Source organism: Staurois parvus, unplaced genomic scaffold (assembly GCF_062004578.1).
Source record: "Staurois parvus isolate SC_StPar_1 unplaced genomic scaffold, SC_StPar_1.0 ptg000637l, whole genome shotgun sequence".
NCBI classification, from domain to species: Eukaryota; Metazoa; Chordata; class Amphibia; order Anura; family Ranidae; genus Staurois; species Staurois parvus.
In genome coordinates this window covers 64,285-82,204 of record NW_028318433.1, presented here as the reverse complement: position 1 = coordinate 82,204, position 17,920 = coordinate 64,285, and the positions used below count along the sequence as shown (strand labels likewise).

The 17,920-nt window shown below is 42.6% G+C and overlaps 1 protein-coding gene across 2 annotated transcripts in view; it reads left to right on the top strand.

Moving 5' to 3' along the window:
- Positions 1-11,341, top strand: part of LOC149449072 (uncharacterized) — a 35,333-nt gene extending 23,992 nt beyond the window's left edge. For both annotated transcript variants that reach the window (XM_089693843.1, XM_089693844.1), the window contains exon 2: positions 9,976-11,341. In XM_089693843.1, the coding sequence (XP_089549969.1) occupies positions 10,221-11,201 (981 nt within the window). In that variant the 5' untranslated portion in view covers positions 9,976-10,220 and the 3' untranslated portion in view covers positions 11,202-11,341. The remainder of the gene's footprint in view (positions 1-9,975) is intronic.
- The last annotated feature ends 6,579 nt before the right edge of the window (positions 11,342-17,920 follow it).

The following is a 17,920-nucleotide window of genomic DNA, read 5'->3' as shown; positions in this document are numbered from 1 at the left end:
GGGCGCTTGCTCCCCCCCTTTCCTGACCTGCCGGGCTGCATGCTCGGATAAGGCTCTGGTGTGGATTTGGGGGGACCTACAAGCCATTTTTTATAAAAAACTTTGGCGTGGGAATTCCCATCAAAATCCATACCAGACCTGAAGGGCTTGGTATGGATGGGAGGGGGGACCCCATGCCGTTTTTTGATTATTTTTTAATTGCCGGCAATTCTTTTACATTCAGCTGTCAGTGGGGAACCCTGCAGACAGCTGAAACATTGCCGCATGGTTGTCACTACTAAAATACCGCATGACTCCATCAAATACCTCCTGCAGTATTTTAGTGGAATTCACTTCTTTTGACCTCCGGAACGGATTAATTGGTTTTTAATGCATTCCTATGGGAAACCGCGTTTCAGTTTATGAATTTTTTGCTATACAAAAAGTCCCGCAGAACGAATTAAATTCCTAAACGGAGGTATGCCTCTGTGTGTGTATATATATATATATATATATATACAGTATGTGTGTATTTACATAGACATGGCTTAGTCTGTATATTCTAGGGACATGTGGTGTCAATTAGTCGTACGTTGGCTTGCACCCCTCCCCCTAGGTTGTATGAGGATAAGGTCTCACATGCCTTTAGTACATAAAGGTTTAAGTATGTATAAGTTAGGAATGGAAGTCCTTTACACTGTAGGATTCCCTGATTAACATATTCAAATGAAAAAGGAGTTTACATTGAAAATCCATCTATTGGCGTCTGTAATATGATGGGATTCAGATGATAGGTAAAGTTCTATTCTATCATGTATATCATTGCTTTCACATGGACCATGCCATCCCCCCACCTCTGATGGAAGATCAGTGTGGCTCTGAAAAGGGGCCCCGAGTATTGGATTTCAGAGAAGGGAGGGGAGCAAGGCTGAAAGTGTTTTCCCTGCATAGGCATTTGTCTCCAGAGACTCCAGTATAGTGGGACTATAAGACGCAGGAGGAAACCCAGCTCACTTTTAGGAGAAGGTGGGGGCTGAATTGCTCCTAACAGAGTACAAGGAAGAGAACAAAGACTGGAGGGGAGACGCTTCCATGAGGAAGAGCTGCCCACTGCTATACACACACATGATTCCACACAATTCCTATCTCAAGAATATAACTACACTTCTATTATTATTAGTTTTCATTCTGGATTTGAAGATTATTCTTGTAAGCTTGCTTGCTATTTCATTATTAAACCCATTTTCAGTTTTTACACAAGAATTGGAAGGACTTTCTATTTTGGACTTTTCTCCCCAATATAAGTTTACAGAATATGGAGACAATTTCGATATTGAACCCATCCACATACAGAAAGAGAAGGGACCATGGAGATGGCACCGTGTGTGTTTAGTATGACTTTAATGAAGAGATTGCATTGCCCTCCCTGAGTCTAGCACTAGTTCCCCCCGAGTAGATGTCTCTCCATTGTCTGGATGTATTGGGGACAGTCGGGGTCCACCTCTCGCCCGCTGATTTTCTAAGGCAGATGGATTCCCTGTTTGTTCTTCTAGAGGGTCCTTAAAAAGAGGTTCTCACTCTTCCGGGTCCATTATTTCTGATTGAATTTGAAAGGTTCTAAGTGGATTGAACAGATTGTTTTTCAGGCCTATGAATTACGTGACAAAGTGTCTCGTTTCCATTATTGAAGCCCACTCCAGTAGTGAGCACTTCTTGGGCTTCTCATCATCAGGTTCCTGTGTCTCAGATCTGTAAGTCCTGCTCTTCAATGTATATGTCCTCTAAGTTTTACAAGGTCCATGTATCGGCCAGTTCATCCATTTTGTTCACCAACCTGCAAAACCTCTGCTGCAGCCAGAACTCATTTATTTAGTGGTGGAATCCCTACTGTCACTAAATGAGAGTTTTTGGTTTGGTGGCTAGGATACTGGAAGCCACCGCCATCCTAGCAACCGAGGAAGCTGTTCGGACCTTAGCAACCAATGATTGTCACAAAGCATCATTGGCTGTTACGTAGGTTTCACCATAACAACCCATGATGCAGTGCAAGTGCCTGCATCTTAGCAACCAATAAGGTGGTGCCGCACAGTTCCACTGGTTGCTAGGACACAGGTGGCCAGGGTATGGGATTTAGCGATGAAGTAGTGACATTTAGACAATTTAGTCAATGACCTCACCTGGAAGCCCTTTATTTCACTTTCAGCTGTCAGCATGGGAAATGTCATTTGTGGACAGAATATGTTGGGATAGTCTTGGTGGTCCGTGTGTTTTCTTTGGCAAGTTGGAGGAACATAAAACACCGGATGCCATGATTATTATCTATGATGGGGTCTCTGTTGTTGGTTAGACTTTATCATGGTGTTTATTTTCTAGTTGACCTTTTTCTTGTAAATGAGTAACCAGACATACTATGTACCTCTTACACATTTATGTAGGGGGGCAGATGTCTGGGGGCCCCTCTTACAAATCTTCCCTGCAGACCCTCACAACCACTCAGCTAGAATTGGGGGGAAGAGGCCTTGTCCCCATCAACATGGCTAGGCTGCCTGTGGTACCCTTCTCATGTTGAGGTCATTTGGCCTGGTATGGGTTAGGTAGAGGGCTACCACTTGCTGACCCCATTTCCTGGCCAGCCAGGCTTCCTGCGTAGATATGGATTAGCTATGGATTTTGGGGAGTCAAGAATAAGGGTCGGGTATGAATGGAGAGAGGAATTCCAGCCACTTTGTATTGTTTCTCTCTGATTTTGTTTTTCTACATTCTACAGGTATGCCATTTGACAGGCAGGTCTGAAGCATTACTAAAGGATTTTTAAAAAATTAAAATAACACACATGGCACCCTTACCTGCTCCCTGCAATGGTACTGCACAGAGCAGCCCCAAACCTCCTCTTCTGGGGTCCCCTGCTGGATATTTTATGCTCCTTTTCTTCAGTTTCTTCCCTGTAGCAAGCCACTTGCTCTGGGGACTGGCATGTGGACTAGCTCCCCAGGGCCGGTCTGCGTGTGTCTATAGATATACACAGAGTGGCTCGGCCCCACCCCCTGCTCTCAGGATTTACCTGACAGTAGAAGGAGCCAATGGTTCCCACTGCTGCCCGATCCTCCTGTGAGAAGAGAAAGATGGGAGAAGAACCGCAGTCGGGCTCAGTGCTGGATCAATGCAGGACTCAGGTAAGTGTTTGGTTGGGACACAGAAAGTGGCAGAACATTGTTTGCCTTAATGTGGGGAATGCTTTAAGGGAAGAAAAGATTTTATGTTCAGGGCCAGTTCCCACCATAACCACCTGCAGACCAGTGACGTGCCCATACGTTGCCGGACCTTCGCTGGTGATACTGGGATGATGGCTGCAGCTGAAGAAGTCATCCCGGTGTTGTTTATTAGAGCCGAGGGTCTGCTTTCTTATAAAAGCAATCCAACCAGATAATTAGCCGCTGGATTGCTTTTACAAGCAGCGGTAAGGGACATCCCCCCTCCCACCACCTTCTGTGGCCCTCTCAGCCGCTCCTGTCCCATAGAAGCAAACAGAGGCCAGATTGGCCCTGATGGCCTCCATGATGCAGGAAGATGGAAGTGATGAGCATTCATGCCTTCTGGTTTTCTGGAATATAAAATGGTAAGGCCTCTTTCACACCGGATGGGCCCGTCAGCGGATCCTCTTGCTCAGCGGGGGATCTGTCTGCTGATCGCTGTTGGGCAAATGGATGACAAGCCTGAGTCTGCTTCGCTTATACAGAGCGGACATGGACACGGCCCGCTGTCCTCTATGGGCGGTCAGACTGCCATGTGATCCGATCCAATGGACAGGAGGGGAATGGATCCCCATCTGTCTCTTTTTGGTGAATCGGATGTCAGCGAGTGTAAAGGGACACATATCCGTTTACACCTGCCGTTCCATAGAGGAGAATAGAGGTTCTGATCGGGTCCGGACCCAATCAGAACGTCCGTGTGAAAGGGGCCTAAAGTATCTGATTACACTGATCTTGGTGCGATCAGATGTTAAGGGCAGAGGAGAGATTTGGAGGCTAATACACCCCAGATCTCTCCATAAAGAGTACCTGTCACTGCCTATTGCTATCACAGGGGATATTTATATTTTCTGTGATACCAATAAAAGTCATCCAAATGAAATGTAAAGTGACAATGTCAACAAAATAAATGGAAAGAAATATGCAGCCCCCCTCCCCCCCGTGTTTGTGCGCAAAAGGTGAATGCACGAGACATGCCGCACGCTTTCAAACAGCGATGGTCCCACACATGTGAGGTAACACCGTGAACATCAGATCGAGGGCAGTAATTCTAGTACTAGACCTCCTGTGTAAATCTAAAGTGGGGCCCTGTAAAGGCTTTTATAGCATCTCCTGTGGATAATGACATTTACGTCATTTGTGGCTGTTGCAGGCGTGCGCACTTTTAAAGAATGACACGTTTGGTATTTATTCACTCGCCGTAACATACATTTTTAAATTTATACCGCGTGTAAAAAATTACAACACCCTTCATTTTATTCTCTAGGACCTCCGCTATAAAAAGTCTATAACGTTTGGGGCTCTAACTGATTTTCTAGCAAAAAAACAGATTTTGAAATGTAAATAAAAATGGTCAGAAAAGGCCTGATCTTCAAGTGGATACATTGCACAGGAACGTGCTGCGCATGCAATGCTCTGTGCGTTCCAGTGCGATTCACATGCTATCTGGGTGCAGTATGATTTCACACCATTCATTTGAATTGGCTGAAATAGCACAAGACCACAGCTAAAGTTGTGCTTGGACTACTTCACAAAACACACAGCAACCGGACCGCATGGAACGTCAGTACTTCTGTGCCATGCCATCCAGTGCAGGAAAATGCCCTGTGATTGTGGCCTGCGTTTGGGGTGTCGTTAGCATTGCACTGACACCAGGTGGGGGACACAAACATGGACCTCAGATTTCCCACATCACATTCTGGTGTCAACTGGCCCTCAGAACCACTCTAAACGCATAATCTTCATAGATATTGGGACACGATTGTCGGCACCATTAATCAAGCTTTTTTCAATGACATCAAACTGAACCCAAACCCCTTCACGCCTGAAGGTACAACAAATGTTCATGCCTAAGCACAATTTTGCAGCTTTGACATGCGTTAGTGAAACCGTCATCACAACTACTTTGTGCATCCAGTTGGTAAATGGTAATGGACGTCTCCTGATTTATTTTTATGTGATCAAAGGAAAACAGGCCCAAAATAGTGAAAATCATTTTTTCTAAAGTTAGCTGTATATTTCTTGCTGCTGCCATAACCCACCACCAAAGGACAACCCCCAACAATTCTCCTGCCCCCGACGATGGCAGCAATACCTCGTATGTGTATGTTAGTTGCTGTTTGTACCCGGAGTACAGCCCAGGAACAGTACTGCGCAGTTTTCTTTACATTTTTTTTTTACCTACTAAAACACACCGACACTAACTGACACTGATACTAATTTACATAAATAAATAACCCCCCCAAAATACTGACTCTGACCTTAACCTTTGACCCTGACCTTGACCCAAACACTAACCCTGGCACTGTCCTAGATCAAACCTTCATCTACGTATTTTTTATTTTTTTTATTTTAAATTACTGTTATTATTATTATTAATATTATTATTGATTGATTTTTTACACACTGTTGTTTTTTTTTTCTCTGAGAGGAGAGACAATGTAAGAAAACACGTGGGGCGAGCTTCACAGTGACTCCTCATTGTGATAGCCAATCAGAGGCTCACAGTGATCAGGTGACCCAAAGTTGGGAGTTCTGAGTTTTGATCATTAGTATGGGACCCAGAGCTCTCAGTGAGACCCCCGTCTCTGTGCTGGGAGCTGCCCATACGGCGTGCTCCCACCATAAAGACAGACATGCAAATACAGTGAGGAACAGAAGTATTTGAACCCCCTGCGATTCTGCAAGTTCTCCCACTTCTCCATCATGGAGGGTCTGACATTCACATTGCAGGGGATTCCCACTCTGAGGACAGAATTCAGGAGATCACATTGCAGGGGATTCCCACTCTGAGGACAGAATTCAGGAGATCACATTGTATGATTTGTAAAGAATGTATTTGTCTCGCACGGCTGAACAGAAGTATTTGAACCCCTGAGAAGATCCGTGTTAATATTTGGTACAGAAGCCTTTGTCTGCAATTACAGAGGTCAGACGTTTCCTGTAGTCCTTGGCCAGGTTTGCACTGCAACAGGGATTTTGGCCGACTCCTCCACACCGATCTCCTCTAGATCTGTCAGGTTTCGGGGCTGTCGCTGAGCAACACGGAGTTTCAGCTCCCTCCAAAGATGTTCTATTGGATTTAGGTGTGGAGACTGGCTAGGCCACTCCAGAACCTTGATATGCTTCTTACTGAGCCACTCCTTGGTTCTCCTGGCTGTGTGCTTCGGGTCGTTGTCATGTTGGAAGACCCAGCCACGACCCATCTTCAATGCTCTGACTGGGGGAAGGAGGTTGTTGCTGAAAATCTCACAATAAATGGCCCCATTCATCCTCTCCTTAATACAGTGCAGTCATCCTGTCCCCTTCGCAGAAAAGCACCTCCAAAGCATGATGTTACCACCCCCATGCTTCACAGTAGGGATGGTGTTCTTGGGATGCAACTCATCCTTCTTTTTCCTTCAAACACGACACGAGTGAAGTTCTATTTTGGTCTCATCTGACCACATGACTTTCTCCCATGCCTCCTCTGCATCATCCAGATGGTCTTTGGCAAACTTCAGATGGGCCTGGACATGTGATGACTGGAGCAGGGGAACCTTCAGACGGGCCTGGACATGTGATGACTTGAGCAGGGGAACCTTCAGCCGGGCCTGGACATGTGATGACTTGAGCAGGGGAACCTTCAGCCGGGCCTGGACATGTGATGACTTGAGCAGGGGAACCTTCAGCCGGGCCTGGACATGTGATGACTTGAGCAGGGGAACCTTCAGCCGGGCCTGGACATGTGATGACTGGAGCAGGGGAACCTTCCATGCAATGCATGATTGGAAACCATGACGGCGTAGTGTTCTACCGACAGTGACCTGTGAAACTGTGGTCCCAGCTCTCTTCATGTCATTGACCAGCTCTTCCCTTGTAGTTCTGGGCTGATTCCTCCCCTTTCTTCTCATCAGTGATACCCCACGAGGGGACATCTTGCATGGAGCCCCAGTCCGAGGGAGACTGACAGTCGTCTTTAGCCTCTTCCATTTTCTAACAATTGCTCCAACAGTTGATCTATTTTCACCAAGTTGGTTGGCAATTGCCCCGTAGCCCTTTCCAGCCTTGTGCAGGTCCACCATTTTGTCTCTGGTGTCTTTTAACAGCTCCTGGTCTTGCCCATGGTAGTAGTTGGCGTCTGACTGACTGTGGGGTGGACAGGTGTCTTTAAAGAGCTCAGACAGGTGCTACTAAGTGAGATGAATGAGTGGAGTAGAGGTGGACTTTTTAAAGGCACAGTAACAGGTCTTTGACAGCCAGAATTCTTGCTGTTTCTTAGGGGTTCAAATACTTCTGTTCAGCCGTGCGAGACAAATACATTCTTTACAAATTATACAATGTGATCTCCTGAATTTTGTTTTTTAAATTCTGTCTCTCAGAGTGGGAATGCACCTACAATGTGAATTCCAGACCCCTCCATGATTTCTAAGTGGGAGAACTTGCAGAATCGCAGGGGGTTCAAATACTTCTGTCCCTCACTGTAAGATGGTAATGTGATGCAATGTGATCTTTAAATACCAATATTGTACCGCGCTCCAATATATTCAACCTTGTGTGATATTATAAATTAATAAGTGTACCACCAATAATCCAGTAATTATATAAATCAGTTATACCTAAATATATCATTTATATAAATTAATTAATTCATAATTGTGAAAGAATAAATATTAAAAAATATATAAGTGAAAAATATATATGAGAAAAAGATTTAAATGAGAAAGAAATGAATTAATTTAGAATAACAGTTCACTACTTTAGGAATGAGATGGTATTGTAGTTCAATCTAATCTGTGTGATGAGTCTGTGTTCACAGCGTGAAGCCCTCTCTCCTTTCTCCTCTCCTCTCTCCTTTCTCCTCTCCTCTCTCCTCTCCTCTCTCCTCTCCTCTCTCCTTTCTCCTCTCCTCTCTCCTTTCTCCTCTCCTCTCTCCTCAGCTCAGCCTTCTCAATAGGACTTTCTCCGCTGGCTGCTTTGTTTATTCCTCCATATACGGAACATACAGAGAAGGGAAAAGAAACATAGTGTCTTATCCGGGATAACGATTGTTTATTATGCTTTGATCTCCCACTCACATTGTGTAAATATAAGTAGCGCTTTGTATAAATGTATCCAGATAGTATTACAGACAGCCTTGCAGGTGTGTTTGCCTTCAGTGAATATACTCGCCGTTACTCTGTGGATGCGTGATGACGTCACCGCCCCTCCCCTACGCGTTACGCTACAGGGACTCGTAGCTTCCTCTGGGGGATGTAGTTTTGCATGTCATCATGCACAGAGACTATTTATATCCTACCGGCGCCATTTTTGCTATGATATATTAGCTCTTCGTTTCTCCTCCATAATTTTAGAGTTCAGACTATGTCTCAATGTCATACATTATGTATATACAAAGTGCGCCTCAGCATCCTACGGCTGTATACTCAATGTTTTCATACACACCCTTCACAATTTGGATTGCAATCTTATACTTATTCATCACCACTAAGGTTATCATATTATAATCAACATATCCATATTATCCCCTTATTTTCATACTTTATCACTATGTTAAACATTTTAATTCATTTTTAAAACATTTTTAAAATTAAAATTAAAAAATATATTTTATTAATTTACATACATTATTTCATAAAATGTACTTCTTAATAATATAAAAATAAAAATAATAATTATAAAAATAAAAATAAAATTAAAATAAAAATAAAAAAAAATATAAAATAAAAAATAAAATAAAAAATAAAATAAAAAATAAAAAAATAAAAAATAAAAAAATAAAAAAATAAAATAAAAAATAAAATTAAAAATAAAAATAAAAATAAATTGAAAATAAATATAAAAATAAAATTAAAAGTAAAAATAAAAATAGATATAAAAATAAATATAAAAATAAATTGGATAAAACATATTTAAATTTGATTTTAGGAGAGAGGAGAGGAGAAAGGAGAGAAGGGTTCACGCTGTGAACACAGACTCATCACACAGATTAGATTGAACTACAATACCATCTCATTCCTAAAGTAGTGAACTGTTGTTCTAAATTAATTAATTTCTTTCTCATTTAAATCTTTAAATCTTTTTCTCATATATATTTTTCACTTATATATTTTTTAATATTTATTCTTTCACAATTATGAATTAATTAATTTATATAAATTATATATTTAGGTATAACTGATTTATATAATTACTGGATTATTGGTGGTACACTTATTAATTTATAATATCACATAAGGTTGAATATATTGGAGCGCGGTACAATATTGGTATTTAAAGATCACATTCATACACCTGGAGAGGGTGTAATAAGTACCTGGCGATCTAATATTTTATGAAATTTATGTATGAACTAATTAATATTTTGGTAGTTCACATTTATATATTTTTTATATATATTTTTATGCACGAAATTGATTGATCATAGATAAAGAAAACTTCTAGTGGCTCACAAGTAATTATTTAATTCGTGATGCAAGGTGTACTCCTATACTTTTGAATTTTAACATATTATTTTTCTATCCCAAGTGGACCATGATGGCTGTGAAAACCCAATAGCATAAGGCTGTTGTGCGCTATGTTACACGTTTCTGACTTTGGATGTGTTTCATTATCTGACAATGCATGTCGTGATACTGATTGTACTCAGATGTCAACTCTGGAATGTTTTGGATGTTTTCATAAATTTTCATTTTAATTAAAAAAATATAGAAAACATCTTTATTTAGCCCTTTATATGGAATTCTGACTTTTTTGTTTTTCTGTACAGGTGGATTGAAGAACCAAGTTTTCAGTCATGCTGGTCTTCATAAGTACAACTCAGTCACATGGGAAACGAGCCATACGGATGTCTTAGGTGACGGAACGTCTTTATCGTAGTTCATTGGAGGATTCACACAGGACACGAGACATATCAGTGTTCTCAATGTTGTTAATGTTTTGGATCCTCTTCAACATTGATCCCCCCTCAGAGGACAACAGGAGAGAAGACATTTCAGTGTTCTAGAAGTGACAATGGCTTTACAATGTAGTTCAACCCTTGCATCCATAACAATTATTTCAGAAGCTATTTCTTGTTTGGATTGTGATAAAGGTTTTACAATGAACGCAAAACATATCACACCCCAGACGGGTCACACTGAAGAGAAACCTTTTCAGTGCTTTGAGTGCAACACAGCTTTTACAACAAAGAGTAATCTTACCAAACACAAGAGGGTTCACACTAGAGAAAAGCCATATCCGTGTTCTGAATGTGATAAAACCTTTACATCGAAGGATCAACTTATCAAACACCAGAGGAGTCACACTGGAGAGAAGCCATATCAGTGTTCTGAATGTGATAAAGCTTTTACAATGAAAGGTAATCTTATGACACACCAGAGGATTCACACTGGAGATAAGACATATCAGTGTTCTGAATGTGATAAAGCTTTTACGCAGAAGTGCTATCTTATCGCACACCAGAGGATTCACACTGGAGAGAAGTCATATCAGTGTTCTGAATGTGATAAAGCTTTTACAACAAAAGAGTGTCTTATCAAACACAAGAGGATTCACACTGGAGAGAAGCCATATCAGTGTTCTGAATGTAACAAAGATTTTACACAGAAGTCAGATCTTATTATACACCAGAGGATTCACACTGGAGAAAAGCCATATCAGTGTTCTGAATGTAACAAAGCATTCACAATGAAGTTAAGTGTTATCACACACCAGAGGATTCACACTGGAGAGAAGCCATATCAGTGTTCTGAATGTAACAAAGCATTCACAATGAAGTCAAATCTTATCACACACCAGAGGATTCACACTGGAGAGAAGCCATATCAGTGTTCTGAATGCAATACCACTTTTATACAAGCGTCATCCCTCATCAGACACCAGATGATTCACATTGGAGAGAAGCCACATCAATGTTCTGAATGTGATAAAGCTTTTAAAACTAAGTCAAGGCTTATCATACACAGGACAGTTCACACTGGAAAGCAGCTTTGAGTGTTCTGAATGTGATAAAATGTTTACAACCAACAGCAAACTTATCATACACCAGAATACTCACACTGGAGAAAGGCCATATCAGTGTTCTGAATGTGGCAAAGCTTTTGCATATAAGGAAAGCCTTATTATACACCAGAGGAGTCACACTGGAGAGAAGCCATATCACTGTTCTCAATGTGACAAATCTTTTAAACAGAGAAAACAACTTAACACACACAAGAGGGTCCACACCAGAGAAAATCCGTAGCCGTGTTGTGAGTGTAACACAGATTTTTTTACATACGTCACAACTGATCACACACCAGAGGATTCGCAGGCTTCAGCTGCAGGAGGTAATGGGGAGAAGGGGGGTTTAAAGGGGTAGAAGCCCAAGACTATTTTACCTTTTGACTATTTTTATCAGACAAGTATTGACAGTGAATTGTGTTTCCTAATGATTTACATCTCTATCCTTTTTATGGAGCTTTGACTGAACATGTAATATATTTTCATCATTCATTAACTGAGCTGTGTTCCCAAGTGTGTTCTTCATTGTCAGATCCTGGGCTAATGCATTACCAACACTGCCTCAGCACCAAGACTAGGTAGTGGTCAAGTGGCATCTTACCAAGCCTCCAAAGCCTCAGTGGGAGAGACTTTTCTAGATTCTGCTGACTATTCCAATATCCGTCTAGCTTGAGGGCTCCAGCTACGCTCACCTTGTCCATGCCTCCCTTCACATATTCCACCTCCCCTCCAGTGATCAATGCCTTATTTCCAGGTTCCTCCTCCTCTTATGGATGACAGCTTTACAGGTAGGACTGCAACAGGGACAACAGCCATGGAGAAATCTCTGTCCAGTGAGAAATCAAATTCCTAAGCTGGTGTAGGCCTTCCAACACCAATTCACTGCTCTTTGTTTGGGATGTGTTCAACAGTACCACTTACACCCAGCTGGCTGCTTGTGTTCCATCTTGTCCTGCCACAAGTCTAAGGGATTCCATCAGGAGAAGATTGGACTTCCTTATTATATTGTCTCTCTGTTCAGCTATTGCTCCTCTCCATAGACCAATCACATACTACGACTGCATCTTCTGGGGGACTGAAATTCCTCTGACTCAGGTTCTCTTCAATGACTCTGAATAGTCAGTTCTCTTTTTTTGGGTAGATATTGTTTGCGAAGAATCCTCTTTTGACCCTAGAAACATTCTGATGTTGACCCTAAAGTGTAACTATGGTTAGAATTAATATTTACATAAAGGGTGCAATCTGTCCTGAACCACTTATGGTGATGTCCCAGTTCAGCACATTACACCTTTAGGATTTGTAATCTACCCAAATGTATTATACATCAGTTTTTCATGTCAGAGGGCTCTAATGTGGTAGAAAATGTGGATACGTATATTTTATTTGTTTTTCTAGGTAACACTTGTGATGTCACTACACTCCTAATGTAAATACGGTGCAAAAGAATTCTGTTTTTGTTGCTTTTACAGTGCTCTCCCATCACCTTCTGTGGCACTCTCGGCCTCTCCTGTCCCATAGAAGCAAACAGAGGCCAGATCGGCCCTGATGGCCTCCATGATACAGGAAGATGGAAGTGATGAGCATTCATCCCTTCTGGTTTTCTGTAATATAAAATGGTAAGGCCCGTCAGCGGATCCTCTTGCTCAGCGGGGGATCTGTCTGCTGATCACTGTTGGGCAAATGGATGACAAGCCTGCGTCTGCTTCACTTATACAGAGCGGACATGGACACGGCCCGCTGTCCTCTATGGGCGGTCAGACTGCCATGTGATCTGATCCAACGGACAGAAGGGGAATGGATCCCCATCTGTCTCTTTTTGGCAGATCGGATCGGATGTCGGTGAGAGTAAAGGGACACATATCTGTTTACATCTGCCACTCCATAGAGAATAGAGGTTCTGATCGGGTCCGGACCCAATCGGAACGTTCATGTGAAAGGGGCCTAAAGTATCTGATTACACCGATCTTGGTGCGATCAGATGTTAAGGGCAGAGGAGAGATTTGGAGGCTATTAGACCCCAGATCTCTCCATAAACAGTACCTGAAAGGATAATATAACATAATCAGCTCCATTTTGTTATACAAGATGTTTGCTTAAAAAATATATGACTTTTGTAAACATTAAGAGAAAAGTTTGTACTGTATGTATTCTTTACAGGAAACTAACTGTGTTTTTTGTGGAAGTTTTTTGAGGAAGTAACTTTCGGTTAGACCGTGGCCGTAGTCTGGGCGTTGTGCTAAGATCATGAGTTAGTCTGACCACAACCATCTGGCCAGAAACTAGTTCTGCAAAGTTTAATGACAATTAAGGTGCAAATATTAAAGATAAATGCATGAATTTGATTGGTTGATATTAAAGGTTGGTCATTAATAATCTGCCTAGAGACTACAGATTTATATATATGCCGATGTTTCCGCAATAAAGTTGAAGTGTCTTGCAACGAGCTGTGGCGTGGTGTGCAATTCATTTCCCGATATATCGTACGTTATCGCTCAGGTGTAACCGTTGGGGGCCCCCATTGAGAGGAAAAACTCAACACCAACCCTTTGTACTGGTGTCAGAAGAGTGGGATAATCACCAAGGTGAGTGAGAATTTTTTTTCTATTTTTTTAAGAAAAAGAGATGCTTTTCTTGCCGAGGTCATTATTTCTGAACTTAAGAGGGAGATTGGTGGGTGGAGTTTAGCAGCGAGAGAAAGGGACTCTCGGCTCGGGACATAGAATACCTGTATACACCTGACATAGCACTTATTGTTCTTTGTTGTATTGCTGTATTGTCTTACTAATCTGCTGCTGCCGCTGCTGTTGTTATGGGGAATTCCTTAGGTAAGGAGGAAATACCTCGCCATGTGCCGCCGCTAAAAGCATTAAAGTTGATTAAATTGATGAAGAAAAATAGAGACAAAAAGCAGAAAGGGAAAATGCAGTTGTTCCCATAAATGAGACTTGAAAAGAATTTGTTACTAGAGTTTCTTCTTTTGGTTACTATTATGTTAATTCACGGGTGGATAATTTAGTAAGCTGGTTAGAAGGATTGGGAGGAGCGAGATTTCCCTGGGAAGGAGGGAATGACACAATGTGTATGGATATGATGAATGGTATGCGCCTGCATGAGCAACCAGAGGTGGATGTTTGGGGAAAGGGAGACCCAGCTTGGGACAAGGATTATATGTTTGAGGGAGGTAAGAATTGGTTGACATATGCACCAGGATATAGAACCTTAATTGCAGCAAATATTCCTGTGCCACCACCACCCTACAAACGTAAAGAGGTTAATTCAGTTACACCATCTTCCCCACAGATAGCCCCGTTATATCCAGCGCTTCCCCACAGATAGCCCCGTTATATCCAGCGCTTCCCCACAGATAGCCCCGTTATATCCAGCGCTTCCCCACAGATAGCCCCGTTATATCCAGCGCTTCCCCACAGATAGCCCCGTTATATCCAGCGCTTCCCCACAGATAGCCCCGTTATATCCAGCGCTTCCCCACAGATAGTCCCGTTATATCCATCGCTTCCCCACAGATAGCCCCGTTATATCCAGCGCTTCCCCACAGATAGCCCCGTTATATCCAGCGCTTCCCCACAGATAGCCCCGTTATATCCAGCGCTTCCCCACAGATAGCCCCGTTATATCCAGCGCTTCCCCACAGATAGCCCCGTTATATCCAGCGCTTCCCCACAGATAGCCCCGTTATATCCAGCGCTTCCCCACAGATAGCCCCGTTATATCCAGCGCTTCCCCACAGATAGCCCCGTTATATCCAGCGCTTCCCCACAGATAGCCCCGTTATATCCAGCACTTCCCCACAGATAGCCCCGTTATATCCAGCACTTCCCCACAGATAGCCCCGTTATATCCAGCACTTCCCCACAGATAGCCCCGTTATATCCAGCACTTCCCCACAGATAGCCCCGTTATATCCAGCACTTCCCCACACTGATAAAACAGAGGATGATGAAGACATCATCATGTCAGCAGTCCGAGTTAGAAGACAGCGTAGAGCAAATGAGAGAGAGGCAGAAAGTTCAGATGATGAAAGTAAAACAGAGGAAGAGGAGGAAAAGAAAAAGAAAGTTGAAAGAAAGGAAAAGAAAGTAGTGGAGGTAAGTGATAGGGTTATGAGGTCGAGTGATGAGCCAAAGGAAGAGAAGGGAAGAGGATTGGGGCCGGTAGAAGAGGAAGAGAAAGTGAGATCAGCTTACCCATTTATGACCGTGGGGGATGAGCTGATTTTAAAGGCATTAGACGCAAAGGAATTAAATGCTATAGTACAAGGATGCCCCAATCCCAGGAAGTCTCCAGGGGGAGCAGTATCCTGGTTAAAAAGAATGTGTGTAGGAAGAAATTATACGATGGAAGATTGCAAGGTAATTGTAGAAAAGATATTGGGAGATATTACAGATGGATTTGAATGGGATAATTGTCCAATATTTAACAATGAGGATAATACTGAGTTGGGACATAGGGCGTGGTCCACAAAGCAGGGTGTGGATAAATATCCCCTGTGATCTAGGGAGCAGAGGGATGCAGCGTGGGAGGAAGTTAAACCGGAATTGGTAAGGCTTTACAAGCAGAGGAAATCATTTGCTCCAATTGTAGCATGTAGACAAAAAATGACTGAAACTGCCACAGATTGTATTAGAAGGTTTAAAAAGGTATTGCTGGAAGGAGGGATGGATGTAAGTGATGGGGAAAGTGAATCTATTTTTATCCAATCATGGATGAATGGAGCCTTGCCCCATGTTAGTTTAGCGATTAGACAGCTGTATGGTGCTTGGCATAAGAAGTATGGGACCCCCCTGGAGATTTCCTCGAGTAACACCAAATCAATAGGAATAGAGGGAAAAGAAACACCCACTAGCAGTACATCTCCCCTCCCCGTACAGGCAAAGGATGGACAGGTCTGGTATCATAGATTTCATGTGCTCCCACATTGCCCAGTATCCCTGTTAGGCCAAGATTTGTTAGCTGCTCTTAAAGCTGTGATGTCTATCACAGAAGAAGGCAAGCAACTGGACACACCTTTTTTATTTTGCCCAGCTATAGAGCGTGATTTAAGTACACTTCCTGAAAAGTTATGGGCTAAAAATGCTACAGATGCTGGATTCATTGATTGCACACCATACAAAGCCACCCTGAAAATAAAAAACCCAATGGTGAGTGGAGATTAGTACAGGATCTAAGGGCAATGCCAATTGTACCTGTAGTCCCAGACATACCAACCTTGGTGAATGCCACACCAACCAACGCCACACATTTTACAGTAATTGATCTATTAAATGCATTTTTAGTGCCCCAGTTGACAAGGAGACACAGGCATTATCTGGGTTTTGTTTTTTGGAAGAGAGGCTAACCTGGACCAGTCATCTGCAAGGCTATGTAGATTCACCGGTAACATATACCATGGCCAGTAGATCCATGCTTAATGACTGGGAACCCCCTCCATGGTTCAGTACTCATCCTGTACATGGATGACTTACTCCTTAGTTCTGTAAATGCAGAGACATCCAGGGCTGATTCACTGTCATTGTTACAGTTTCTGGCTGATCAGGGATGAAAGGTTTCCAAGAAAAAGATCCAGGTTGTAGTACCACAAGTAGAATACCTAAGATTTGTATTGTCTGAGGGTCACAGGGGGCTGAGCCCAAGGAGAGTGGCAGCAATATGTCAACAACCAAAACCAAAAACGAAGGTTCAAATGCAATCCTTCCTGGGCATGGTAAGCTATTGCAGACAGTGGATTCCTGATTGTTCCTATTATGACAATGTACTATGTGAGGTGACACTAAAGGATCAGCCAGACTGTGTCAATTGGACACCACCATTGGTGCAGGCATTTGAGTATCTGAAATCAGCACTTGCTTTGCCTCCTGCATTAGGGTTACCAGATTAAATGTTTACATTTGTATTGTCAATCTGCATGTAAAACCATGGCGGCAGTACTAGCTGAGGAGCACGGAGGTGCCATGAGGCCGGTAGCATATTTATCAAAAATAATGCCCATCCCGGTCCAGGGCATGCCGGGGTGTCTCCAAGTTTTGTCTGTGTGCCTTGGCAGTAGAAATGGCATCTACCATAGTTTTGGGGCACCCTTTGATTCTACACACATCCCATCATGTCCTACATGTACTAAAAAATATTAACACTCAGCACATGTCAGCACAACGTTTGGCAGGGTGTGAGGTAATGTTAACATCCACAACTAACCTCTCAGTGAAATGCAGCCCTTCCACATCAGGAGACTGGATCCATCCCGTACCCCAGTGCACAAGCCGCTGAGCTTGTGGCTCTCACAAGAGCATGTACTTTATATCAAGGACAAGATGTCAACATCTATACTGACTCCAAATATGCTTTTGGGGTGGTACATGATTTTGGACGAATCTGGCAACGCCGCAGTTTTACTACCGCAGATGGCAAGTCAATATCCCATCATTCACTGATTCAGGACTTGTTGGCTGCACTCCAACTTCCAAGATGGATAGCAGTTATGAAGGTCCAAGGCCATACTAATGCTATAGACCCAATTGCAGAGGGAAATGCTATGGCAGATGCAGCTGGAAAAGCTGCAGGGCAATTGCATGATCGATAATATTTAACTATGGTGATGCTGTCTACCCCGTCCCTACTGTCAAATGAACTTTTGAATACATTACAGGACCAGGCTTCTGAAAATGAAACTGAATTTTGGGCCAGCAGAGGGTTGA